Source organism: Mustela nigripes, chromosome 13 (genome assembly GCF_022355385.1).
Source record: "Mustela nigripes isolate SB6536 chromosome 13, MUSNIG.SB6536, whole genome shotgun sequence".
Lineage (NCBI taxonomy): Eukaryota > Metazoa > Chordata > Mammalia > Carnivora > Mustelidae > Mustela > Mustela nigripes.
Window position 1 is genome coordinate 38,732,493 of NC_081569.1, and position 27,604 is coordinate 38,760,096.

Below are 27,604 nucleotides of genomic sequence, written 5' to 3' on the forward strand. Positions count from 1 at the left end.
TCTGCTTATTCTTTTAGTTTCTGATTTTTGTCCTCAAATACTATCTAGGCTAGATTAACTACTTCTCTTAATGTGTACAGTATCAATGCTTAATCCTTTTCTATCTCTTACCACTCTCAACTGTTTCTCTGTGTCGCCAATTAAACTACAGTTGACCCCTGTACAAACCTGTCATAGGTTTGAACTGTGTGAGCCCGCTAATATGTGATTTTTTTTCCATACATAAACTACCATACTCTAAATGTATTTTCTCTTCCTTATAATTTTCTTAAGAACATTTTTTTGTCTAGCTTATGTTATTTTAAGAATACAGTATTAAATACATATAACATACAAAATAAATTAACTATTCATGTTATCAAGTAAGGCATCCAGTCAATAGGAGGCTATCTGTAGTTAAAAGTTTTTGGGGAGTCAAAGTTATATGCAGAATTTCAACTGCACAAGGGCAGCAACCCCCCAACCACCATGTTTTTCAAGGGTCAAGTTACTAACTTTTTGAGAACAAGCTTTCATGTTCATCTCGACATAATCCCAGAACTTACCAGTCTCTGACATAAGGCAGAAGACTGATACATAATTATTCAAGAAGTACAAGAATAAAATCTCGCTTATACTTGAAAAAGCCACCTGAAATAGAATTGTCTGTTCCATTTTGCAGATCAAGAAACACACATATCTGCATTTGTGACTCAAGAAACTCAAGCAACATTATTCCATCTTACTACTGTTAGAAAAGACGCCAAAATACATAATAAATGTTTTACCATAAAAATAATTTTTTAAATGTGTGTTTTGAATTAACTATTTCTAAAAAGGTCAGAAAAAGAGTAAAAATAAACCAAGAGACAATGATGAAAAAATGTAATATACCAAAAGCAGAGTTGGAGATCCACGCTGGGCATAGAGATTACTTTAAAAATCAACTAATTTGACAAATAAATATATATAAGTCTCAAAAGCCTTGTTATTTTTACTATAGGGCCTAAACATCTCAGTTTGCTTAGGCCAGCAAACCAGGATAATTTGGTCGCTCTAATTTTCATACGAATACAAATACATTTATACAAAATATGTATTCGGACTAAATTTTTCCTAACTTGACAACAAAATATGTAAGACAGAGTATATTCTAGACATGTAACAATGTTTTTTGAGTCACACAGATTTGCATTCCAATCTCAGCATCATGCCTTATTATAGGCAAGTTACCTGACCTTTTGAACATTAAAAAATATTAAGTATTTCCCCACAGAGGGATCAATCTTTCAGAAATTCTAGAACATGCATTTTTAATGCAGGAACACATACCCAAGTTCATTTCCATTTCTTAAATGTAAGCTAGTATTAAAATCCTTACCTGTGTTACTTCCTCTACACCAGTCATCTGGTACTTCCTCATCCTTTCAAATACTGAATGATCTGCACAGCCCCCCTGTGGACCATATTTATGGGGATAGTCTAAAATACAAAGAATTAATGACATTACTATCACAGGTTTAGAGATTACTATCTTATAAATGAAAAGCTAATTCTGACAATTAATGAAAGCCACAGATGCTTATTGAGCATCCTCATTTTAAAAGCTTGCAAGTTCCTAAGTTCTCCTCAATAAAATATCACTGGTCTCTAGATTTTTGTCTAGATGATTTGTGAATTCTAAAAAAGACAATAACCATTCTTCATTCTAGGTTTCACTTTCCCAACCTTTCCTGCTTCAGATATATAAAGTGCGTTAATACTGCAATTTACTTCATTTCATAATTTACAACTTTCCCTCCAAACACATTAATTTTCCTATGTTGCAAATGTACACCTCAAGCTGAACTACAGTTAGACTAATATAATATTCTATATGGCTTGAATTCCTTCAATGAATACCAACTGGCCTCAAGGAAAAGTGACCTAGAAACATGCTTCATGGCACAGTAAAAGCAGAGAGAGTTTAAATTTCTTCGAAGTGTAATTCAAGTCAGTGCTTTATAAGCCAATAACTATTTTATCATTTGTTTTCCCTTTATAATTAAACAGTGATTAATTTATCCTTAACTGAATTCATTCTATTTCTAGATACCTATTCCATTTTAGCTTAGTCATTTAAAACCTTATTCCACTCTCAAATTTCACATACTTCTCCCTTGCTAGGGTTCTCCTTATTCATGAACCTATTTTATAATTTAATCAAGTTACCATAATTAAGAGAACTGTCAAGATAAAATATCAAGTATTTTATATTAAGTAGCTTAAGATATAGTACAAAAAATAATTAGAAATACTATACACGGTTTCTTAAGAAAATCTAAAACCTAAAGTGGATACTAGTGACCTAATTCTTTGAAAGCTAATTAGATAATACAACACAAATTTAATCTAGCAGTTAAGAGGCAGGAGTTATGTGACAACCTACATTTACTGATATTAACAGTTCTAACTTAAACTTTAGTTTTTTATCAAAGGTCAAGACTCCAAAAACTGTAAAATTCCAATCAATAAGTGTGAAATAATAGACTTAAAATGTTAAGACTTTGTAACTCCACATGTATGAAGTGATTTAGGTAAGGATCATTAATGGGTACTAAAACCATTAGGTGAAAGATATGAGGTAACAGGATTTTCATAGTCTCTGGAAGTATCACCCCATAGATTATTTATTAATTATAAAGGAAAATGGTACCTTCACACTAAAGATATAGTTCTTTATAATTCTCACTTCATTTACCAAATGACCAAGCTAAGCACAACCAGTAGGAGAAAAATATGTGCCTCTTGATGTAATGTGATAAGGAATGCCCAGCTTTCCCTATACAGTATTCTTGACCAAATATGTTCATGAATAAACAATCAAGACACAATAAAGTGCAGAATATCCTAAGTCACTGATCTAGACAAGTAAAAAATAGCAATGTTATTTAAAGGAAAAAAACAGAAAAAGTTAGTAACTAAGGGTAGAGGAGCCTGGTAATCAAGACACTAAAAGAGACATAATAAACAAATGCAAAAAAGATATTCTTAGGACTACTGGAGAAATTTTATTATAGACTGGATAGTAAAAGGTATTACTGAATTAATTTTTTTAGGGGTGAACACTACCATAGCTATTTATGAAAATGTACATATTCTTAAGGAGTGTGAGTTTTAGGGGATGTGTTTAGCAATGAAGTTTCATGATGTCTAGAACCTATTTTCAAATAGTTCCCCAAAAAGTGTATGCGGGGTCCAAAAAAAAAATTTTTTTTTAATGGCAGATCTAGGAGGATATATGTTTCTGCATAATTCTTTTTTAAGTTTAACATTTTTCAAAATAAAATTAGGACTAAAAGACTACAACGTTGGTAGAACAAATGATTTCAAAGTGGCACTGAAGTACCAAATGAGACAAAACCTAATATGTGTATTATTTTAGCGTTTCAAAGGTTGACTTTGGGAAAGTAAAAACGTAACGCCATTCAAAATGTATCCAAAAAGAATCTGCCACAAAGGCTGAAAAGCTTTCCAATGTAATATGCCCAGATTTTCAATTCTCATCTTTTAGAAGATTTAGGGTTATAATCACCACAGTATCTTCCTCTGATAATACAATTTTTTTAAAAGATTTTATTTATTTATTTGACAGAGAGAAATCACAAGTAGATGGAGAGGCAGGCAGAGAGAGAGAGAGAGAGAGGGAAGCAGGCTCCCTGCTGAGCAGAGAGCCCGATGCGGGACTCGATCCCAGGACCCTGAGATCATGACCTGAGCCGAAGGCAGTGGCTTAACCCACTGAGCCACCCAGGCGCCCCTGATAATACAATTTTAACCTGAAAACATCCCAATGAGCCTTGCCCAGATTCTTAATGGACTCTAACTTGCCTGAACCACCAGGTGAAGAAGCTCCTCCATGCCAAGAACACTCATTTTAATAAACAAAGAAAAAAATATAGAGCCTTATTCATAGGCATGTTTATACACATACTTAAGTACCTTTTTCAGTTAACAGAGTTTATTTTGCTACTTATTTTAATTGTTATTATAAAGCCATGTTCATAGTTTGATATCATTTATACATCCATAACTCTGTTCTATTTTATTTTACCCCCATACTAGGATAGTCCAGATTCCAGTAACCAGGAACATGGACTGAGTCTTTGGCTTGTTTTCCCTTAACTCAAGGCTAAGAAAATGGCTTATCTATTTAAGATAACAATGTTTATAAGGAGGAATCCCTCTGATGCTGGCAACAACTAGGCAGACAAGTAAAAAATGTACTCAGAGTTACTGATAAACAAAATATTTTGCCATATAACAACGGATGAAACTAATTTATATATTTTCCAAAAGTTTAGTTTCTGTTCCAATGTGATACGCAACGAACTTACAATTCAATTAGTATGTTATAATCTTATTTTTCGACTAACAGGTGAGTTTGTGGTACCTTAGTTTAGATTAAGTCTGTATTTAAGATAATAAGAATCTATTTTACCACTTACCTTAGGCTAATTTAAGTTCAATGAAAAATGCATATTTACCATTTGATGAAATTCTTATAGTTGAATTAGACATCTCCCAGTATACACACACAAAAAAGCTATTTTGACACCTGAAACTAATATAATGCTGTATGTTAACTATATGGGAATTAAAATTAAAACTTTAAAAAAAGAACTATTTTATACTACAATTCCGATTTTATCGTGACATTTCTTAAAACCATTTAATAACCCCCAAGCCCAAATTGCTCTCTCTCACAAAGACATTAGCATAGACACATAGACACCCGATGACACCACTCCCAAATAAAAAACTATTTTACTTCTTAGCCTTTCAAAAGACAAGCCCTGTGATTAAATCATTACAATCAATTTTCAATGAGCTTTCCATAAAAGTTTACCATACCCGGTCTCGCCATGTCACACGTCTCACCACTACCAAAAAGGAAAGAAGAAAGGAAAGGAGAAAAGACAGAACGAAAGAAAGAAATACAGGGGCAAAGGGAATAATTTGTTTACCAAAATACATAAATGTCTCCAAAGACCCTCCAAATCAGCCACCTGGGTGGCTCAGTGGGTTAAAGCCTCTGCCTTCAGCTCAGGTCATGATCTCAGGGTCCTGGGATCGAGCCCCACGTTGGGCTCTCTGCTCAGAAGGGAGCCTTCCTCCTCCTCTCTCTCTCTGCCTGCCTCTCTGCCTGCTTGTGATCTCTGTCTGTCAAATAAATAAATAAAATATTTTTTAAAAAAAATAAAAAATAAAAAAAGGTTTTTAACTATTCAAAAATCTTATTTGAAAAAAAAAATTTTTACTTTTGGCATAGTTTGGTAGCCATTGACCAACAGGTCCTCATTATTGTGCATACAAAGCTACAGTGAATTTCCCAGCTCCCTTCCAAGTTAGACGTGACATATAACCAAGTTCAAGTTGAAGGAGCATGAGCAACAATGAAGTGCACAAGACAGGATACTCCACACTCTCTGTCCTTCTGAATGGCTGCCGGGAGACAAACTGGAAACAGCATAAAATAAAGTACCCTGGATTCCTGAATTTTTTATTGAAGAGAAGCTGCCTGATGAGGAATACTCACCTTAAACTGTTATTTAGTGAAATGAGCTTTTAGTGCATTTTGTCACTGAATTTGGGGGCTATTTGGTACTGCAGCTAGCCCTGCCTTACCAGATAGTGAAAATGTTCATCAAAGAGAGAAAAACTAATTTTATACCTGCTCTCCCAATGGCATTTGGCAAATTTTTCCAATCATAGTACCAAAATAATCTTAGGCTAGCATATCAGATATCCTTTAGCAATGTTAGTATTTATTGTCATTTTCTGAATGTTTTCATTTTAACTAGTTTTTACTCATCCCCAGATAGAACTTTTGCCAAAAATTCAGACATACAGTTAAGTAAAGAGTCATACACACAGTAATAATTCCACTTTTAGCTAAAGATAGCAACTTGTAAACTCTGTAACACCCAGATAAAATATTTCTCACGCTTAGAGAAATGTGCTATTTTCACTGTTCAAACAATTTAAGAAGATTTATTAATACAAGATTTTCAGTTTTAAAAAAGTAAAAAGGGCTGTGAAGCTTGTTAGCAATGTGGTTTAAGTCCACCACATAATATGTCAAAATAACATTTTTGCTTCAATACATAATATAATTATAATACTTCAATACATAAATCAGTTAATAGCCTTGATATTTTTCAAATTTGAGAAATAATAAATATCATAATCTGACCATGAGAGGAATTAGGATATACCTCCACTCAAAACAAACAAGGGCACCTGGGTGGCTCAGTTGGCTGGGCAACTGACTTCAGCTCAGGTTATCATCTTGGGGTCCTAGGTTCAAGCCCTGCATCAGACTCTCTGCTCAGCATAGATTTCTGCCACTCCCTCTCCCTTCGCCCCTCCCCCTGCTCATGCTCATTTTTTCTCTTTAACAAATAAATAAAATCTTTCCCCAAAAAATACTAAGAAATATATTTTGAATTGGTTTCTACACAGGCACAAAACAGCTACTACAAAGTATTTCTGGAAGAGCGAATTTTATACTTCCAAACACTTGAACCAGTGAATGTGCACAGCATTTAAATGAGTATCTTACTGAATTCAGGAACAAAACAAAAATATCCCTGTCTTAAACAACTGTAACATCATCCTCTTTAGTATGATAATAAGGGAAGCCTAAAAAGAATATACGTGTCTGATTTATACATATTCAGCAGTCCCTATTATGTAGTAACCCAATAAAATACAAATACTTTCCAGATATTAGTAATACTAGACACAGTGACACTCTGCTGTCATCAATATATTGGCACTGATGCTGAGCATCTGCACATTTAAGATTAGGGTACTCAAACAAGTACTGGGTATCTCACCTACATGATGAAATATATAAAGCTAATATATTTATAGACATAAATATACACAGGTATACACACACATGTATATTTGTTGACACTGTATATGTAGCCAATATTAGAATGGATTTCTTCCCACCAGTCCTCCGCAGTCAGAAGTCTAACAAATACTAGTGTAACAGCACACCATCTATAGGCTAATATCAGCAGCAGGTGAAAGGAAGCCAGCACAAGCAAGAACCGAACCACCACCTTGCAGGCCATCATTCCCCAGGCGTAAAAGGCAGCCTAAAATAAGATTGCTCTGTGCCGTCATACCTCCAAAAAACTGCGTTTGGCTGGAACCAAGAGAATACAGACATTTCAGAATATCACCTCCCCTGGTCCATCATCCAGCAGAGGTCAAGAGACTCTTGCCGCATTACTCAACTCCAGCAAGAATCAAGGGGGAACCCAAGAATTCTTCCTATTCCTGAGAAAACATTACCCTGCCTCTCATGTCACTGAAGACTCAAAACCATCTACCACTTTCTGCCTTAGGACCATCAGGACTATTCTCATTGTGACTTAGCTTTTATAGTCATGAGACTATACCAGCAACTACTCTAACTCATTAGAGGCATTTGCTGTCCCTAGGTTTCTACTTCCCTTTATTTCCTTATTTTTAGCTCCTATCTCTCTGACATCACCCCAACATAATTCTTAGTGACTCCAATAATATCAATGATTCTTCCAGTACACTTACACCGCCTTTTCTCCAATGATCTTCTCCTACATCAAGATCTCTCTTACATTCTTTTGAACCTGTCATTACTAATAACTGAAACCCATTAATAATCTCAACTTGCACATCCTACTTTCTTTCCACCAATTATCTTTTCTGAAAATTCCCTCCAACAATCCTGCAACACCACTTAAGATCTTTCAATCTACCAATGTTACCACCTTGTTCACTATCACTGGATATTCTCTTTCTTCTGTTTATTCAGCTTAAATCCAATACTCAATTATTATTATAATTACTTCATTGTATTGCCTTAAAACTTCATTGCCCCCCCACCCCACCTCTCATCCAAATCCTGTTTAAATGAACTTTCTACCTGCACCCCTGCAATTGAATGGGCCTGGGGAAAACCGGTAACTATGACTATTCTCACTCAAAAATAATCATCTGTAACCTCTAACAGTTCACTTATGCTTCCTGGCCATGACACTATATTTCCAGAGTCCATTCTCTATCCTATTTACCCAGTTAAAGACAGGCACCCCTTGTTTTGCCCCATTAGTGGTAGCAGTAAAACTGACCATGTCAGCTGAAACTATGCAAAGTGATCTTCATATCAATGGGTAAAGTTACAATTGTTCCCAACCTTAAAAAATTTTAAATATGAAAATACTAATACCCTCTTATTAAATATACTAAAACTAATTATTACTTATAAATGTATAGGGGAATGAAAAATTTTTAAAAACTATTATTTAGTACACCATACTTTAAAATATTAGAAAAATTAGAATATCTAAAAAGAAAAATGTAGTGTTTTATCTCTTTATAAATTGTATTTTATATACCATAAACTAGAGAAAGACATACTTTCGGAAAGTTTGATATTTAAGTTAAAAAAAGACATTTCTAAAGCAACAAAATAGTATTTATATATGCTTCAAATTCTGTTAGCACAGAACTGTCTCAACAGAAAAAAAAAGGAATCAAGTGTAAAATTTTTCCTATATAGTTTCAAAACTTTTAAAAGACTTATTTACCCTGGTCACCACATTAACTATGAAAATGGACAATGACATTTTCCCTCTAAAATTACTGACAATATAATCCCCATTTCTAGAAAAAGCCTTTGTTCAACTAATGAATAAGCCCTCATTGTGATGCTAAATCATAGGATGCACTGTAGTTCCCCTGAAAAGGCCAAACAGCATATTCTTTCACAAAGAATGAATCATTGGTGTAGAATATTCAGCCTATTTAAAACAAAGATCGGCTTTAAATCTATTGCCCATCTTCCAGTTCTTTTGCATGCCAACCTCTTGCTTTTGTTTTGCTGTAGAAGGGGCAAATATAAATAATACATATATTGTGATACCACCTCAAGCAGGAAATAGTTCTCATTAACTCTCAATCATCCACTCCAGGAAGGAAATATTTACCATTTAGATACTCTGTCCAACAGAACTGATGCATAAAAAACACCCACTACGGGGCGCCTGGGTGGCTCAGTGGGTTAAGCTGCTGCCTTCCGCTCGGGTCATGATCTCAGGGTCCTGGGATCGAGTCCCGCATCGGGCTCTCTGCTCAGCGGGGAGCCTGCTTCCCTCTCTCTCTCTGCCTGCCTCTCCATCTACTTGTGATTTCTGTCAAATAAATACATAAAATCTTTAAAAAAAAAAAACAAAAACCCACTTCTCACTACATACTAACTAGTGTAGACCTTGCATCCCCTTGCATCCTCACTATTTCCAGTGAGGCTTTCCTCACCTCTGTGTGACTGGCAGGTTAAAAATCTGATTGCAAAGTCCAAAGTCTCAAATTTGGTTTGTCTCCAATAACATGCTATGAATCACCAATCCAGTGAAATGATCTAACTTTTATTATCTTAATTGAATTTAAGATAGACGGACTTCACAATGAACAGAAAGTTGTTAATATCTGAAGGGTAGGTAGGTAGGGTTCTTGCCCACAAAAATGCTGTTTATCCCCAAAGTCGTCAAAAATTAACAAAGATTCACTGAAGAAGAGTAAAAGGAAGAAGTGGGGTTTTTTTGTTGTTGTTGTTGTTGTTTTTAAGGACAGAGGATGAGTGTAGAGAAATAAAAGAATGGCTAGGGCAAACCCAAATGTCCTTCCTCTCTTTGAACTCCAGGAGACAGGAGTACCTTTCTCCTGAACACCCTGTCTCCATTCCCCACATCCAGTTTCTCCAGAGGGTGGGGAGAGCACGGGAAGAGAAGCATAGTATGATTGTCCCTGGGACAGAGAGGAAACTGAAGGTGGTCTCCCTTTTCACCTGCACTCACAACACTGATCACCCAGGAAAAAGAGGTGGGATAGGCCAGGCATGTCCTTCCCCACCTCTGGTTTTTAAAAAGAAAGGGTTAGTGTTGGGGGCCAAGTAGATCATGGGCATAAGGTCAAGAAGAGCAAGTTGCTCTATTATTCTGCTCAATTATAAACAGAATCACTAGACTCTAAGATGTATTAGGGTAAGAACCTTTGTGTCCACAGCATCTGAAAGTGTCTTATACAAATCAGGCACTCAGATGATATTAGTAAATTAATCACATGTTAACTGCACTCAAATTTCAAAAATAATTAATCATTACATCTGTAAAACTTACAACTAAAACTTGCAATGAAAGCTTGTAACACACTGGTTTAATATGACCATTATTTCCATTTATTCAATCTGGCATTACACCCCTATACACAGAAAATGGGTGAGTCCAGGCCAAAAAAAATGCCAGTTTCCTTTCCCTTCTGAAGTTCCTGAGCTGCAGCAGCTAAAAACAAATACTACTGCAACCAGAGTTATAACTACCTTTCTTCTGTCTTCAGAGATTCTTACTTCCAACAGCCAAAAGTCTACCCTACCCAAGGTTCAAGTCAAATGCCATCTCTCCTAAGAAGTCTTCCTAAGTATCCATAAGGCTCCTTCAGTTTGTAATACCCTCTATGCTTTGATGGCAATTTGGTTAAGCATTTATCACATTCTGACTAGACCACTGACTGAAAATTCCCCTGATAGATTTCTTTTTTAAGTCTTAATCCTTACATGGACAAATAAATAAACACTTGTTGAATTTAATTTCTCAGTCAGCAGCTGGTTTCCATTCCTCTTCAAAGGTCATCCATTAACCAAAGATCTGTAAACTGCTGACTCCAATAGCCTCCTTTCAGCCTTCATTCCACCTGCGGCAAGTAGGCGCTGCCTGCAACCAAAAACTGTTTTTACATGAAAGTGTGCTCTAAATCTCTAACTACTTTATAGATCCACTATAACACTGACCTTGCTCAAAATTAAGGCATGTATGCACATAAATTTCCTAGTTGTATGTCAATGTTATTCTTAACTGCATTAATTTATTTATACAACAAGCAATGAGAGAGAAAAAACTATTAGTTACCAAACATAAGCAACACAAGAATACATAGACAAAGAGTAGAGACCCTCAAAGAGCTCACAGTCTAGCTGGGGTGTTAGACATATAAACAAGTATCCATTTAAAAATTAACTCCCTAAGTGTGAAGTGTTGTTGCAATCATCCACAGTTAATAAAATGTTAAATATTGGTTGAATTTAATGTACTCATCCAGTCAACAGCTGTTTTCCTTCCACGCCTCTTCCCAGAGATCAATCAATCACATGGACCACTGACCCGTACGTAAACTGCTGAATTCAAAACACAGCGAGGACTCACCAACACATTGACAGCAGTAAAGAGAGGTACAGCCAGAAGTGAGGAGCCAGAAAGGCTTCTAGATTATTTCTGAACTGAATTTGAAGGATGAGTACTGCGGTTTGGGGGAGACAGAATCTATACACAACTCACATAAGATGAATGTTCCTTTGCTCTCGTTTCCACAAGGCTCATCTTAAAATTTCCAAAATGTCCCCTCTCTAGACCTCAGGTATTAGACCAAGACAGTAAAAGCCCTTAGTGTTTGTTACATCCTCTTGTCTTTTTCAAAAATTATCACATGTAAAATGTTTAATCAATCAACAGTTGATAAGTTTATCAAAAGCTTTAGAGTTGTTTTATTTTTTTTTAATTTTTGATAACCCAAAACATGTCTATTAACAGGCAAATGCATAAAGATATTATCCACACAATTAAATACTACATCAATAAAAAGGAATGCACTATTAATATACACAAACAATATGGATGAATGTCAAAAATACTGTGCTAAAGAAGCCAGATTTTTTAGACTACATAAGACATAAGTGCATTTACATAAAATTCTACAAAGTGCAAACTAGCCTGCAGTTTTGTACCTGAGAAAAGAATTGTTGAGAAGAAGAGAAGGATTACAAAGAGCAGGAGGAACCTTTTGGGGCAATGGATACATATACTATATTAATTATGGTAACAGTTTCACAGATGTATACAAATGTCAAAAAAAATACTAAATAGTATACTTTACATAAGCAGTTTTGAAGATAATGTCTACCACAGCAATGTTTAATAGTAAAAAAGGGGAAGCAATCTAAATGTCCATTTAGTTGACAGGTTGGTAAGTAATATATTCACCAATGAAACAACAGAACATTATGCAACTATTTAAAAAAAAATGTAATGATGGTGGGCACACTTCTACTTCATTAACAGGCAAAAATGTTTTATATAGTCATTTGATAATCAGCAAAATCAAAAATATTTCCAGCTCTAGAGGAAAAGTAGTTAGATATCATCCAATTTTAGAAGAGATAAGGGAGATTAAAAATCTGGTCTAACACCTTCATTTTATACACAGAAAATTGAGACCTACTTACCTGCATAAAAAAAGTAGACCTTCCCATAAGATCACGAAGCTATTCTAGTGCATCATCCTGACTTCCCTTCTAACTCCTTTCTCAGACATATGGCATGCCTCAGTTCTCTGACACATAACCCCTTGTGCTTTCTCCCTACCATGTCTGCAACTAACTTGTTATTATGATCTTGAGGCAAATAAATTAAACCCTGAAACCCCTTTAGCCAGTTGATCTACAGGGTCATCTTTAAATCCATGATTATAAGACTCCCTAAGGTGCTAAAACCAGTTATATCCGTATCAATGAATTCCTAGTATAATGTCTGAATATAAATATATAAGATAGCAATACTGCTTATATAGATTACCTATCTAATCTCCAAATTAACTATGTACAAAGGACTAAGTGGTATTCTTACCTTGCCATAATTGTTCATACTTCTATGTCCTAGGAGAAAGTGCTTTTTACTACCTAAGTACAGAATTGAGCAAGTGTGAATTTAAAGCTGATAAATACATGTGGTTATCATCATCACATATAAATATCAAAGCGCCTAGAGAAGTTATTGAAACTTTTCACTGCAAATTGTCTCTGTGTTCTGGTACTGCCTCAGAAGCCATATTCCCTAAGATTCTCCAGAACAGCAATAGCATTTTCCATGGTGGCTTCATACATTTAAGCCTATGGTTGCAAAAATAGTATTAAAAGAAGGATAGCCAAACTCTCATCAGAATGTCTACCCTAAGTTGGTATACTTCACCTGTCATTTGCTTCTGCTGAAGATAAACATACAGGGATACTAAATTTACTCAAGCATATACACAGTGATCTAAACAATCACACGGTAATTCAGCTGTGAAAATAAATTATTGGCACTTAAGCAAATTATATGAAAATACTAATATACATTAAAGGAATGTCCTTTCCCTCTTAATTAGTTATAAAGTAGAACGTCTGGGGCGCCTGGGTGGCTTGGTGGGTTAAGCCTCTGCCTTTGGCTCAGGTCATGATCTCAAGGTCCTGGGATCGAGCCCCGCATCAGGCTCTCTGCTTGGCAGGGAGCCTGCTTCCCCCCATCGCTCTGCCTGCCTCTGCCTACTTGTGATCTGTCTGTCAAATAAATAAATAAAATCTTAAAAAAAAAAAAAGTACATAAGATAATAAAAAATTAAAAAAAAAAAAAACAAAGTAGAACATCCACTGCTAAATATAGTGAGGAGAGAATTTGGCTTAAAACAACAATAGATGCAAACATGTCATTTTAGAAAGGCCTTACAGATTTCAGAAAAGCCTCACAAGTCCTTGGAGTAATGATGAGTTTACAGCTTTCTTCCCTGAGTAAGGCAGACGAGCACATGGTGAAGAACACAAGATCGACTATCAAGTAACGTAGGTTTTCTAAGCCTTAATTTCCCTCATCTATAAAGCCGGGGAGAAGGAGATATGATATGTGTGCCTACTATACTTTATGGTGTTACTATAAAGATTAAATGAAGTAATGTAAGCAAATAATTTTACATAGTGCCAGGACACACAGTTAATGACTGTTTTTACTACTACAACTACCAGTACCATAACCTTAGGTATTCTACACAAAGAAGTTAAAGAACCAGTTAAAAGTAAGTTATCCACCCATCCTCTAGAAGAGGAAGGGGTAAGCAAATGATAGCTGGCTCAACAACTCAGTTGTTTGGTCTGCTATTCAATATTCAGCTATTTTTAAATAGCTGAAAAAAAGATTACAAACAAAGTCACTCTAAACATTACTATTTTTAAGCTCTAATACCACTACTGGTATATAATAACAACAACATGAAAAGGTCTCCTTAGCATGAACATTATTTTTTTTAATGAAAATATATATATATTTTTTAAAGATTTTATTTATTTATTTGACACAGAGAGAGAGATCACAAGTAGGCAGAAAGGCAGGCAGAGAAAGAGGGGGAAGTAGGCTCCCCACTGAGCAGAAAGTTCAATGCCGGGCACGATCCCAGGACCCTGAGATCATGATCTGAGCCAAAGGCAGAGGCTTAACCCACTGAGCCACCCAGGTGCCCCTTAATGAACTTATATTTTAATAGGACAAGTAAAAAACAAGAAATGAAATCGATGGTAAAGTTAAATGCCAAAAGGCATAGAAAACTCAGTCACATCCAATGTCACTGATCCTCCAGGCTAACTTGTCATTTTGGGGGGAAAAGAAAAGTTGATGTAAAGGAAGGTATTTGGAAGTTACTATAAGATGGAAAGTGGAAAAATGCAATTACAGGACAGGAAGCAATAAAAGTGCAAAAAAGAGCAGAATATGCTCAACCTACTTACAAGTAGACAGAAGGAAGGAAATGAGAGAGAATATGTAATAATAATAGAAATCATAATTCATGGGAAGTGTAAATCGGCAAAGGATAAAGTTTGATCATAATACAAATAAAAACAGGTGTTCAAAATCTGTCCATTACTCTCCTCTTCTCCCTTTCCCATAAGGCCTTGTTTGATTTTGAGAAAACATCGTAAGGAAAATGTTTCAAGATTTCATTAAGTGTCTGTAAAGAATCTGCTCCAGATATTAAATAAAATTTGGAATGCTAAAGAAGCAAAAGAAACAGAAATCATGTTTGGAGAACTTGTATACCCTGACTGGAAAGGTAAACCTGCAAGAAGATTAAATTACTAAAAAAAATTACAAAGTAACATACGAATCAAGTAGATAGTAATTCTGTTGGCAGAAAGAAAGGAAGGCAAAGGAATTCATATTCCAGCTTATGAAGAAGGACTGTAGCATGGTGCTTGAGAAGTCTGAAACACCAGCAGGGTAAACTGGAAAAGGAATCAAACAGGGATGAATAAATATAGGCAAATAGCATTAAAAATATGTACATATAGATACAAACAAGTAGCATTAATGAATTTGTGAGTTAGTAAGTAGCTAAAAATCATAATGCACCCTATCTAGAATAATTATGCTATTTTCTATAGCAATCCAACATCAGAGATAACAAGCAGTTGGACAGACTGAAGAAGTATGGAAACTGTCAGAGCTGATAGAGCAAAAAGCCAAGATGGTTAGGCTTTCCAGCATATTATTAGGAGTGAGAATGAAATTACTGACAATAAATTCCTGGCTGTAGAATGGAAAATGAAGCCAGAAGGAAGTTGCCAAGTTAGGAAAATAGGCAAAAAATGAGACTAGTCTAATTATAGTCAAAAATAAAATATGAGTATTCAAGAGGCATTATAAATTAGAGGAATGTATTTCGGTGGTATTTCATTAAAGCATTCTCGTGACTGGATGACTGTGAATATATGAACAATGGTAAAATTAAACAGTGAAGTACAAGTACATTTTCTACTCTTAAAATGCAGAAAAAGAATTCTCCCAACAAATTACAATCATGTAAAAACAAGGATAGAGGACAAAAATCCATCATGATAAACCTAGAATCTCACCAAGCTGAAATAAAATTATTTCAAGATTCCAAAAAGAAATACTCAAAGAATTTAGAGATACAAAAATATCCGAAATAATCCTTAAATACTACACAGTACTACACAAATACCCACCCTGAAATTTACAAGAAATTTCACAGGAAAGCCACACACACAAAGGCATTATAGCATTAAATGACTGATTATCAGAATAAAGAATTTCCAATTCAATCAGAGTTGGTTGACTCATAGTTCAAATAGAACTGGTTGTACCGTATCAACAAAGTAGGCATGGACTGACAAAGAAATCAACTCTTCATACAGGTCTACTATTTGTTAAATTGAGACTCTGGCTGTGAAACTCTTTTCTAGCCTGATTAATAGCTTAGGAGAGAAAACAGTTCAGGACTCATGTCTCCACATACTTTTAACTATTTATATGTCTTATTGCAGAAGGCTACTTAATAAAATTTAAGTACTTACTAATATCATCTTCATGATAAATGACAGAATGAAAGGGCAGAGTTCGGTCTTTAATATATCGCTCTGCTGGCTCAACATAAAATGTGCCACCACGAGTCTGGATGAATCCTTCAAATCTTCCATCAATAACGGACCCATGGCTAAAGCTTCCTTCTTCACCTGTTAATGAAAGGAACAAACACTTGAAAAATAAATTTTCACGTAAATGTTAAATTCGTTCTCCTTTAAAAAAAGCCATTCTTACATATCTTAACCCAATGAGCCACCCAGGCACCCCTTTTCTTACATATTTTAAAAACCTGAATACAAATTTATTGGGGAAATTAATTTTCACAAAGAATATATCAAGCAGAATTTGAGATGTGAACAGCAACTAGTACATAAAGTCTATTCAATTACTAGATAACAACAGTGAGAAGAGAACATCTTTTTCATTGACAATCACATTCCCAGCATCTAAGTACAGTACCTGGCAAGAATTCAATAGTCATTCAATAAATAATTGTTAAATTAACTTAAACTCAGAAAGAGGCAAACAGATCCACTGATAAAATATGCACTTCCAAAACACAGATATTAACGTTTTTTTAGAGGAGCACCCGGGTGGCTCAGTCAGTTAAGCTTCTGACTCTTGATCTCAACTCAGGTCTTGATCTCACAGGTTCATTAGTTCAAGAAGAAAGAAAGAAAGACAGAAAGAAACAGAAAGGACAGGAAAGAAAAGAAGGAAGGAAGGAAGGTAGGCAGGCAGGCAGAAAAGAAAGAAAGAAAATAAAGTATCTTTTGAGTTTTTGCTCTAATCACCATAAGTAATAAAGTTCTTTTCCCACCTGACATAATCTGTATGAAACTTTTGGCTTCCTTTTTTTAGAAATATATTTTTAAAATAAGTAAGTATCAAATATTTCAGAAGTAGTTTGAACAAAAGCATACCAAAAATCCTTTGTAATTTATAAACTGTCCCATCAATTATACTTCTCTAGTGAAAGAAAATACAGGATAAAAAGGCTATTTTGAGATATTCACAAAGAAAAAGAGGGCGTCAGCCATCAAATGATATGAAGAAATGAAAAGTAGGGGGATGGTGCATTAAAAGTTAAATTTACCTGTTAAAATTTTCTCATTAAAATAAGTATCAGGCTTTCCACAATTTCTAAACTGTAGATTAACATTAATTAACTGACTGTGAATTAACTTAGGACTAAAGTTAAGAACCCAAGACACTGGTATTTTAAACATGATTTCTATCTGCAAATTCATCTAGTTTTATACTCTTCTTGACCATCACCTAGCAAAGAAAGGTAGACACTACATTCTGCCAAGAAAGATAAATGATCAAAGGAATAATGGTTCAATATTGAAAGTTTAGACTGATGGAAAAACACTTTATAGAAAACTTGTAATTTATTAACAAAGTTTCATCTACAAGTAAGAAATTCTAAGTACAGAAATGCCTCATTTACCTGGCATAAAAAAAATAGGAAAAATTTTTAATAACTTAATTTTCCATAATGTTATGATTTTGAGTAAAGATCTTATAGAAATGAAATTTAACTTTCAGTTAACTTTGTCTTAATAACTGAGAACCATCTTGAGTATTTATTAATATAGTTATAACAATATTTTGAACCTCTCTAATATCTCCAGAAGATTTGACTGTTCTTTCCATACCACTAAACTGTCAAATATAACTTTTTCTTGGGTTAAGTGTACTCCCCATAGCCCTATTACATTTTTTTTTTAAGATTTTATTTATTTATTTGACAGACAGAGATCACAAATAGGCAGAGAGGCAGGCAGAGAGAGAAGAGGAAGCAGGTTCCCTGCTGAGCAGAGAGCCCGATGTGGGGCTTGATCCCTACACCCTGGGATCATGACCTGAGCCTAAGGCAGAGGCTTTAACCTACTGAGCCACCCAGGTGCCCCGCCCTATTACCTTCTTAATCAGTTTAGTAAGGGAAATTTGTTAGAATTGTGAACACAGTAGTTTGGAGCACATTCTAAGGTCTTTTCAGAAATCTTCATGAAGTCATTATACACATCTGATCAAATCTCAAAAAGTCAGTTCAGAACTGAGCAGCAGGTAGCTCCAAAGATTATGTGTACCTCTGTGGCCCCCTGTTCTTCACGGCCCTAGGGCTAAGGCTGGAGTCCATCTTGTTCTGAGATTGAACACCAGCAGTACCTTTCAAGCTCACTTCAAGAAACAGATAACTTCACACCACAGTAGGCTGCACAACAATGAAGCTTTAGAATTCTTTGTGCAGTGATGGAAATGATCAAAAAATAATAATACAAAGGCAAAACCTGATCTCTCCCAAATCTTTTAAATATCTAAATATTTTTTTCTCATGACAAGATTCCCAAAGTGTTTTGTTATAAACCACATTTTCATTTTTTAACAAATAAAATTTGGTGGTATTTAAAATCGAGACATACCATGTTGTTATTTCACTTTTCATTGCTTTAGCTGCTTAATATTTAAGCTTTGCTTCAATGCTACCTTTATCTATACTTCGAATCTTCACAAGTCTATTTCATTTTGTAGATCTGAATGACTAAAGTTGTTTCTCATCTGAAGTATGCTAAGACTTAAATGTTAAAGAATGCTGTATAACATTTATCCAATAAAGTCTTGATTTAAAAAAAAAAAAAAAAAGAATTGTGAACACTGTAAATAGATTCTGAAGCAGGAAGGCCCAAAAAGGACTTTTCTATGAATGACTTTGTCCCTTTTTTTTTTTAAGGTTTCTTCTCTTTTCTTATAAAACACAGCTAATGCTTTGCTTGAAAGATCAGAAAATTAATGAAATCATTAAAAGCTTTTTTAAAAATCTAACAATCATATAGGTGCCTGCATGGCTCAGTTGGTTAGGCAACTGCCTTCAGCTCAGGTCACGATCCTGGAGTCCTGGGATTGAGTCCCACATCCGGCTCCCAGCTCCACGGGGAGTCTGCTTCTCCCTCTGACCTCCCCTCTCATGCTCTCTCATTCTGTTTCTTTCTCTCTCTCAAATAAATAAATAAAATCTTTTTTTAAAAAAAATCTAACAGTCATAGGTATTCAGAGAATCACAACTACATTTCTTTCAGAAGCCAGGCACTGTGTAATTCATTATTAAATATACATATAGAGATCGGTCCAAGGATTACTTTATTCTTCAAAGACTGTTATCCTTCATAATACATTTAAATCTCCTCAGGAATTATCCCACCTCTCTGGAATATATGCCTATACTTCAAAATATATGTGTTTCTTTGTACAGAAAAAAACTAAAGAAAGAGATCCTTCTAAGATTCAACTTACCATAAATATGTCCAGTGTAAATATGAGAGGTATCATAATCAAGTACTTTATTTGATGTTTCTACTTTAAATTCATCACTGAAAAGAGATGTATCCCGCTTCATTCGTAGGTTGAAATGTCTACAAAACAGGATGGAAAAGGATAAAAATGAAATTTAAAGGATCCAAATTTTAAACATTTTTTGTTAAAAGTTCTGCAATTTTAGTATATGTGCTGCTGAAGCGAGCACAAAAGTTCTGCAAAATATAAACTGTTTCACACCATTTGTTTACCTGGAAATATACAAGATCTTTCTTTAAAAAAATTTGCTCTAAAATTAAATCTAGTAGCTACAATGCAAATTGAAATTATATATAATTAAACATTAACTGTCTAAGACATATTAAAAATTAAATGCCAAAAGTCTGATTCCCACATTGTAAAACAAGTTAATTTCAACAGCAACTAAGTTGCTTGGATATAAAAACAAGCTTCTTAACCCAATTACTATTATTTACCACTACCTGTCTTTCCTCTTTAGTAATTCTGCAGCTTTGCCATTTTCCCCTACTTTTCACAACTTAAACAATACATTAAAAAGTGGGGGAGGGGAGTTGGGAGAGGGTGGTGTGGTTATGGACATTGAGGCGGGGTATGTGCTATGGTGAGTGCTGTGAGATGTGTGGACCTGGTGATTCACAGACCTGTACCCCTGGAGATAAAAATACATTATATGGGGTTTTTTTTTTTTAAATTAATAAAATTTTTAAAAAAAGAAGAAGAAGATAAGACGACTAGGGTCAGGAAGACTCCACCTCTTGGGGAAGGTTCTAACTACTTTCACTTTGTTATACAGGAGCAGGAGAGAGGAAACATCAGTCTCCATGACGGAAGGATAGGACAAGGAGACAGGAGGAGCCTGGCTGCCATCATGGCTGCAGTGCATTCTGAGTATCTAACTGGAAGGGCCATGGCTGGGTTTAACGCCCGGGTCCCACCGTCTGGAAATTCTTAATTTTTTTTTTTACAAATGGTTCCACATTTTTGTTTTGTACTGAGCTCCTTCAATTATGTACCCAGTCTTGAGGGAGAGACACTTTGAGGAGAGTTGTGACGCTTCAGTGTTTGAGCTGTTGACATGCTGACTGGAATCTAGCCCTGACTGACGTCATTTTGATCAGAAAAAAAAAAATTTTTAATCATGCTAAACTGTGTGGCAGTCAGACAACAAATTGAAGTGATAAATACATATTTTGTGGGTGAGCCTTTCTGAACTAATAAAATATTTGATTCATTAAAAAAAAGCGGCATCTATATTAATGACTCTCCTCAGAAAAGTAACTATGCATGCTCTTTCTTTTACATATACATAAACACACAACTCGTTTCAACTTCTATATGTTTTCCCTAGGGCTTCTAATTCTTCTAATTATCATTAGACCTTCCTCAATTTAATTTGAGAAGCCTATGATGACCAATATCAAAAGACCAATATCTTAGCCGAAATCTTACTCATTTTCAATGGTCCTCCATAAAAGACAAAGACCAAAATACTGAGGTGAAATTAAATAAAGAATCTAGGGTTTGAATCAAACTATGAATCAACTCTTATGCCTAAAATCAACTAGCCCAGGATTCTGATCTCTTAAATAAAGATAATAAATTCTATCTTGTAAAAGCCCTTTTAAGGATGATCGCTTATAATACATGTAAAGTCATTAACACAGCACCTGGCACAGAGGAGCTGCAAAACAAATGGCAATTAATTAGCTATCATTACTAAACCCTTAAATGTATTTCAAGTCTCTTCTGTAACTGTTAAAAGAGTCTGCACATAGCACAATTTCTCCCCTAATGAATCTGAACCAAAGTGTTCAATTAGCAACCCCCAAATGTTAGTAGGATGTAGAGTAACTGGATCCGCCACACATTGCTGGTAGAAGTATAAAATGGTACAATCACACTTCGGAAAACTGACAGTTTTTTTGAGGTTAAACATGAAAACCCTATGATCCACAATTCTACCCCAAGAGAAGTGAAAATATAATATGTAACTCCGCAAAAACAAACTGGACACAAATGTCCAAAGCAATTTCATTCAAAATATATAAAAACTGGAAATCAATTTTTCAGTTAGTATCAACAAGTAGAGTTTAAAAGACTGTGGCTTATTCATACAATGGCAAACCAAAAAATGCCAAACTACTAAAAATATGCACTTTTGTGAAGATACAAAAGAATATATATAGTATAATTGCATAGATACGTAATTCTAGAATAGGCAAAAACCTATCTACAGTGACAGAAAGCAGATTGGTGGCTGTCTGGGGTGAAGAGAGACTAAGAGCAAACGGGGATGAAGGAATTTTTGCTCACAGGGACATGTTCTATTATCTTGATTTGAATGGTGGCTACACAAATATATACATTTGTCAAAACCTAACTCACACTACACACATGAAATGAGTACAGCTGACCTTTCAACAACACAGATCCGAAGTGCATGTGTCCACTTACCCACGGATTTTTTCCCCCATAAATATAATACAGTATCGTTTTCTTAATAATATTTTTTCTCTAGCTTACTTTAAGAATACAGTATATAATACATAAGACATACAAAGTAGTATTCATCAACTATTTATATAATCAATAAGACTTCCAGTATAACATTCCTGTTGGATACCATATCACAAAGACTTCCAGTCTTATTGATTATATAATCGATAGTAGCTGAGTTTTGGGGGGAGTCAAAAGTTGTACAAGGCTTTTGGTTGTGTCAACGGGTTGGTGCCCCTAACTCCCACATTGTTCAAGGGCCAACTGTATATTTTCTGTAAATTATACTTTGTGCTTGCTTCAGCAGCACATACACTAAAAATATATATATATAAATTATACTTCAATAAAGTTTATCTTGAAGGGAAAAAAATTCATTTTTCAAGTAAATAAGGGTCAACAGGGTATACTCATTAGCTTCAGAAAGCTGTGTCCCTTTTTCAACTTTTTCTATTTTATATTTTCCTTAATTTCATGTCAATCTTGGTACTCCTTTATTTTGAGGTTGTATTCATTTTCTACTGGCCTCAAACTCTCACCAAAAAACTCCAAAAGCTTCCCAGGGCTGAGACAAAGACTCTAGGTTAGGAAAAGTATCCTTAGAGCCTTAAGTTTTCCATCTCCTGGCACAAGTAATCAAAAGTCAAACATACCTTCTAAACAGGAACTCTGCAGGCAAGGTTAAAAACAGACTACCCTGAACAAACAGGAATCCTGCCTGAATTCTTACTACACATCCTGACTTTTCATAAAATTTCTTCTGTTAACAGGAAATTCTTGATCATATGAAGGTATAAATAAATACATTATTTTTTGAAGGATCACAATATTTGAAAAATCATCAAGTTATCATTATATATACTTTTAACTCACTGTACAAATACTACCTGAAAAAGAGCATCTTTGCTAAAGGGACTAGAACACTAAAAGTCCAAGGGCTTAGTATATTTAATCATTCAAGATTTATTATTCAGCAAAATTATTATACCCTATAACCATTATAAGCAAGAGTATATTCTATATGCAAAAAGGGGGCAGAAAGAAGTTAAGCTCAGTATAAAAACAATCTATGCTACATTCCCTACCCCTCAAAAAATAGTTTTATATCACTTAAAATGTTTAAGCACATAGGAACCCTAGAGGAAGTTAACAGATAAAATTTAAGAACACTTGAAGTAGTTCCCTTCCAACCCTGATACTGGCAGTGTAAGAAAATCATCTCACATGTACTAAACATTATTCTCCATACTGATTTAAATTGGACTACACCATATATAAAATCAGTTCTCAATTACCATTCACAATCAAGTAGCAGTATAGATAATGAAACAAAAAATCAAACTGAGATAATACCCCCACCAAATGCATTGCTTTTATTAACATTAATTTGCATCTAAAACATTTATCAACAGAAGAGGGAATGGTACAACATTGAGCCTGACAGGCAGGTAAATGGTAAAAACAAACAAGATTACTGGGCTTTCTATTCTGTCCCATTGATGGATGTGTCAATGGTACTGTTTTTGTGCCAGTACCATGCTGTCTTGATGACAGCTTTGTAATAGACCCTCAACTCTATGGTCAACTAATCTTCGACAAAGCAGGAAAGAATGTCCAATGGAAAAAAAACAGCCTCTTCAATAAATGGTGTTGAGAAAATTGGACAGCGACATGCAGAAAAATGAAATTGGAGCATTTCCTTACACCACACACAAAAATAGACTCAAAATGGATGAAGGACCTCAATGTGAGAAAGGAATCCATCAAAATCCTTGAGGAGAACACGGGCAGCAACCTCTTCTATCTCAGCCGCAGCAACATCTTCCTAGGAACATCGCCAAAGGCAAGGGAAGCAAGGGCAAAAATGAACTACTGGGATTTTATCAAGATCAAAAGCTTTTGCACAGCAAAGGAAACAGTTAACAAAACCAAAAGACAACTGACAGAATGGGAGAGGATATTTGCAAACGACATATCAGATAAAGGACTAGAGTCCAAAATCTTTAAAGAACTTAGCAAACTCAACACCCAAAGAACAAATAATCCAATCAAGAAATGGGCAGAGGACATGAACAGACATTTCTGCAAAGAAGACATCCAGATGGCCAACAGACACATGAAAAAGTGCTCCATTTCACTCGGCATCAGGGAAATACAAATCAAAACCACAATGAGATGATATCACCTTACACTAGTCAGAATGGCTAAAATTAACAAGTCAGGAAATGACAGATGCTGGCGAGGATGCGGAGAAAGGGGAACCCTCTACACTGCTGGTGGGAATGCAAGCTGGTGCAACCATTCTGGAAAATAGCATGGAGGTTCCTCAAAATGTTGAAAATACAACTGCCCTATGACCCAGCAATTGCACTACTGGGTATTTACCCTAAAGATACAAATGTAGTGATCCAAAGGGGCACATGCACCGGAACATTTATAGCAGCAATGTCTACAATAGCCAAACTATGGAAAGAACCTAGATGTCCATCAACAGATGAATGGATAAAGAAGATGTGGTATATATACACGATGGAATACTATGCAGCCATCAAAAGAAATGAAATCTTGCCATTTGCGACAACGTGGATGGAACTAGAGCGTATCATGCTTAGCGAAATAAGTCAAGCGGAGAAAGACAACTATAATATGATCTCCCTGATATGAGGAAGTGGTGATGCAACATGGGGGCTTAAGGGGGTAGAAGAAGAATAAATGAAACAAGATGGGATTGGGAGGGAGACAAACCATAAGCGACTCTTAATCTCACAAAACAGTGTTGCTGGGGGGAGGGGGGTTGGGAGAAGGGGGGTGGGGTTATGGACACTGGGGAGGGTATGTGCTTTGGTGAGTGCTGTGAAGTGTGTAAACCTGGCGATTCACAGACCTGTACCCCTGGGGATAAAAATATATTATATGTTTATAAAAAATAAAAAATTATTAGAAAAGAAAAAAAAAACAAGATTAAAAGTCTATCACAATCTATGAAACAGACAAACTACGAAAGAATAATTAGAAGCTAGATGTAATTTACTCCATTAATTAAGTCACTAAATTCCAATTCTTTAATTTTAATTCTACTACCATCAGTTTAATACATATCTTTATGCTATTTTAATATTTCTATGAATTATAACTTCTTCATAACATTCCTGTTGGATACCATATTACAAAATAATTAGCTAACCACATCCTACCTTCCCAGTTTCTCAACAAGCCCTGAATAAAAAACAATCTGAAAACATAATCTGGTTTTTTAATTGTTTACACTTTTGGTTCAAAGGATCAGAAAAACTACAGTGACCACTGCCTTATAAAAATCATTGTATTCTGGAAAAAGTTTGATGGTTCATTAAATATCAAACACAGAATTATTATATGACCCAGTAATTCTACTGCTAGGTATAAATACCCAAAGGAATTAAAATCAGGGACTCAAACAGATTCTTGTACACCAATATTAATAACAGCATTATTCACAAAAGCATAATATGGAAATAACCCAACTGTCCATCGATAGATGGATTTTTAAAAATGTACACGAGTGGAATACATATACAATGGATTATTCAGCCTTAAAAAGTAATGAAACTCTGGGGGCACCTGGGTGGCTCAGTGGGTTAAGCTGCTGCCTTCGGCTCGGGTCATGATCTCGGGGTCCCGGGATCGAGTCCCGCATCGGGCTCTCTGCTCAGCAGGGAGCCTGCTTCCTCCTCTCTCTCTCTCTGCCTGCCTCTCTGCCTACTTGTGATCTCGGTCTGTGAAATAAATAAATAAAATCTTTAAAAAAAAAAAAAAGTAATGAAACTCTGTTATGTGCTACAACATGGATGAATCTTGAAAACACTTTGCTAAGTAAGTCAGACACAAAAGGCATACTATGGCATGATTCCACTCATCTGAGAGACCTACAAGAGGTAAATTCATAGAGATAGAAGGTAAAATAGAGGTTATCAGTGACTGCTGAGAGGACAGAAAAGGGGAATTATTGTTTGTTTGTTTGTTTGTTTTTTAAGATTTTATTTATTCATTTATTTGACAGAGATCACAAGTAGGCAGAGAGGCAGGCAGAGACAGAGGAGGAAGCAGGTTCCCCGCTGAGCAGAGAGCCCAATGTGGGGCTCAATCCCAGGACCCTGGGATCATAACCTGAGCCGAAGGCAGAGGCTTAACCCACTGAGCCACTCACGTGCCCCAGGGAATTATCGTTTAATGGGTAAAGTATTTCTGTTTGAAGACCTCCTCCTGTGTCTTGTCCTGCATCTCTAATTGGAAGCAAGACCCAGATACAAACACAATGATATGTCCAGAGACCATATGGTGTTGGTTATGATGCTATGGGCCCTCATATTTTCCAAACCTGCCATTTGCCAACTACTTTGACTGCAGAGGCACGTCCATTGTAGCCCATTCTCAATCAGCTTGTACTCACTTGGAGAGACATATGTCTAGGTTTGATGACCTGGCTAAACATGGTCTGTGTGCCTTACAAAAGACACTTCGTGCAGAACAGGACTGAACTACAAAGAATGTTTCCACTGGAATTGTTGGTAAAGACTTGGAGTTTACTACTTAGGAGGAGGCTGATGTATCTTCATTCCTAGAAGGTCTTGAAGAAAGACCACAAAGAAAGGTACAGCCTGTTCAACCTGCTGATTAACCTGAAGAAAAGGCTGATGAACCAATGGAACATTAAGTCACAAACCAACCAGTCTCTATGTGTATTACCAACTATGTAAGAATGTGGAGCACATACTGATGACAGTAATCTATACTTTGAACCAAAAGATGCAGGGTGGTCTTATGGTATGTTTTAGGAATCAGTCCAGATGTGTTTTTCCCAAGTAACTTGTCTGAAATCATGTAATGGTGTGCATTTTTCTTTGGGGATCTATATAATCATTTTCTAGAAAGTATAGTTATCTGTACTAATATTTTTGTATGAAGAACATAGTGTTTTGTGATCTTAAAGACAACTGTGAAGTAAAATTGTTTCACCTGCTTGTAGGGAGGAAAAAGAATTTCTGTTTGAGAAGGTGAAAAAACTCTGAAAATGGATAGTGGTGGTAGCTGCACAACACTATGAAAGGTACAACTGAATTGTTCACTTAAAAATGGTTAAAATAGTAAGTGATGTATTATTTTGCCATAATAAAAATAAACAAGTAAATATTTGTAAATTATTGTATTCAAAAGACTTGGAGAATAAGATAAAATTGTGTGGCCAGAGATACTGTTCTTGGTGATAAAAGTTCCAAAAGAACCAAGTGAGACAGTGATATTGTGAAGATAATGAGATTATAACAATCTTCCCAAATGTAAACAGGTTTACGATTTTCTCAGCATTTTTACCTATGTTACTATATCTTATCCTCAGAGTAACCTGCAAAGGAGTTGTGATGAGTATTTCTATCAAAGGGTATGACTCAAGGTCACAAGACTAGAATTAGGACTAGAACTTCAGTATTCAGCTGTTGCATCTTACTCTTTCTACGATACCACAAATGTATCTCAAGCAT

The 27,604-nt window shown here is 35.3% G+C and overlaps 1 protein-coding gene and 1 pseudogene across 1 annotated transcript in view; one reads left to right on the top strand and one right to left on the bottom strand.

Moving 5' to 3' along the window:
- The window catches only part of ADAM10 (ADAM metallopeptidase domain 10), a 134,437-nt gene that overhangs the window by 57,818 nt on the left and 49,015 nt on the right, over positions 1-27,604 (bottom strand). The window contains exons 3-5 of the mRNA XM_059372014.1: positions 19,551-19,669; positions 16,244-16,402; positions 1,361-1,461 (exon numbers count right to left, since the gene is read on the bottom strand). Of these exons, the coding sequence (XP_059227997.1) occupies positions 1,361-1,461; positions 16,244-16,402; positions 19,551-19,669 (379 nt within the window). The remainder of the gene's footprint in view (positions 1-1,360; positions 1,462-16,243; positions 16,403-19,550; positions 19,670-27,604) is intronic.
- LOC132029169 (proteasome subunit alpha type-1-like) lies at positions 20,461-26,781 on the top strand (annotated as a pseudogene).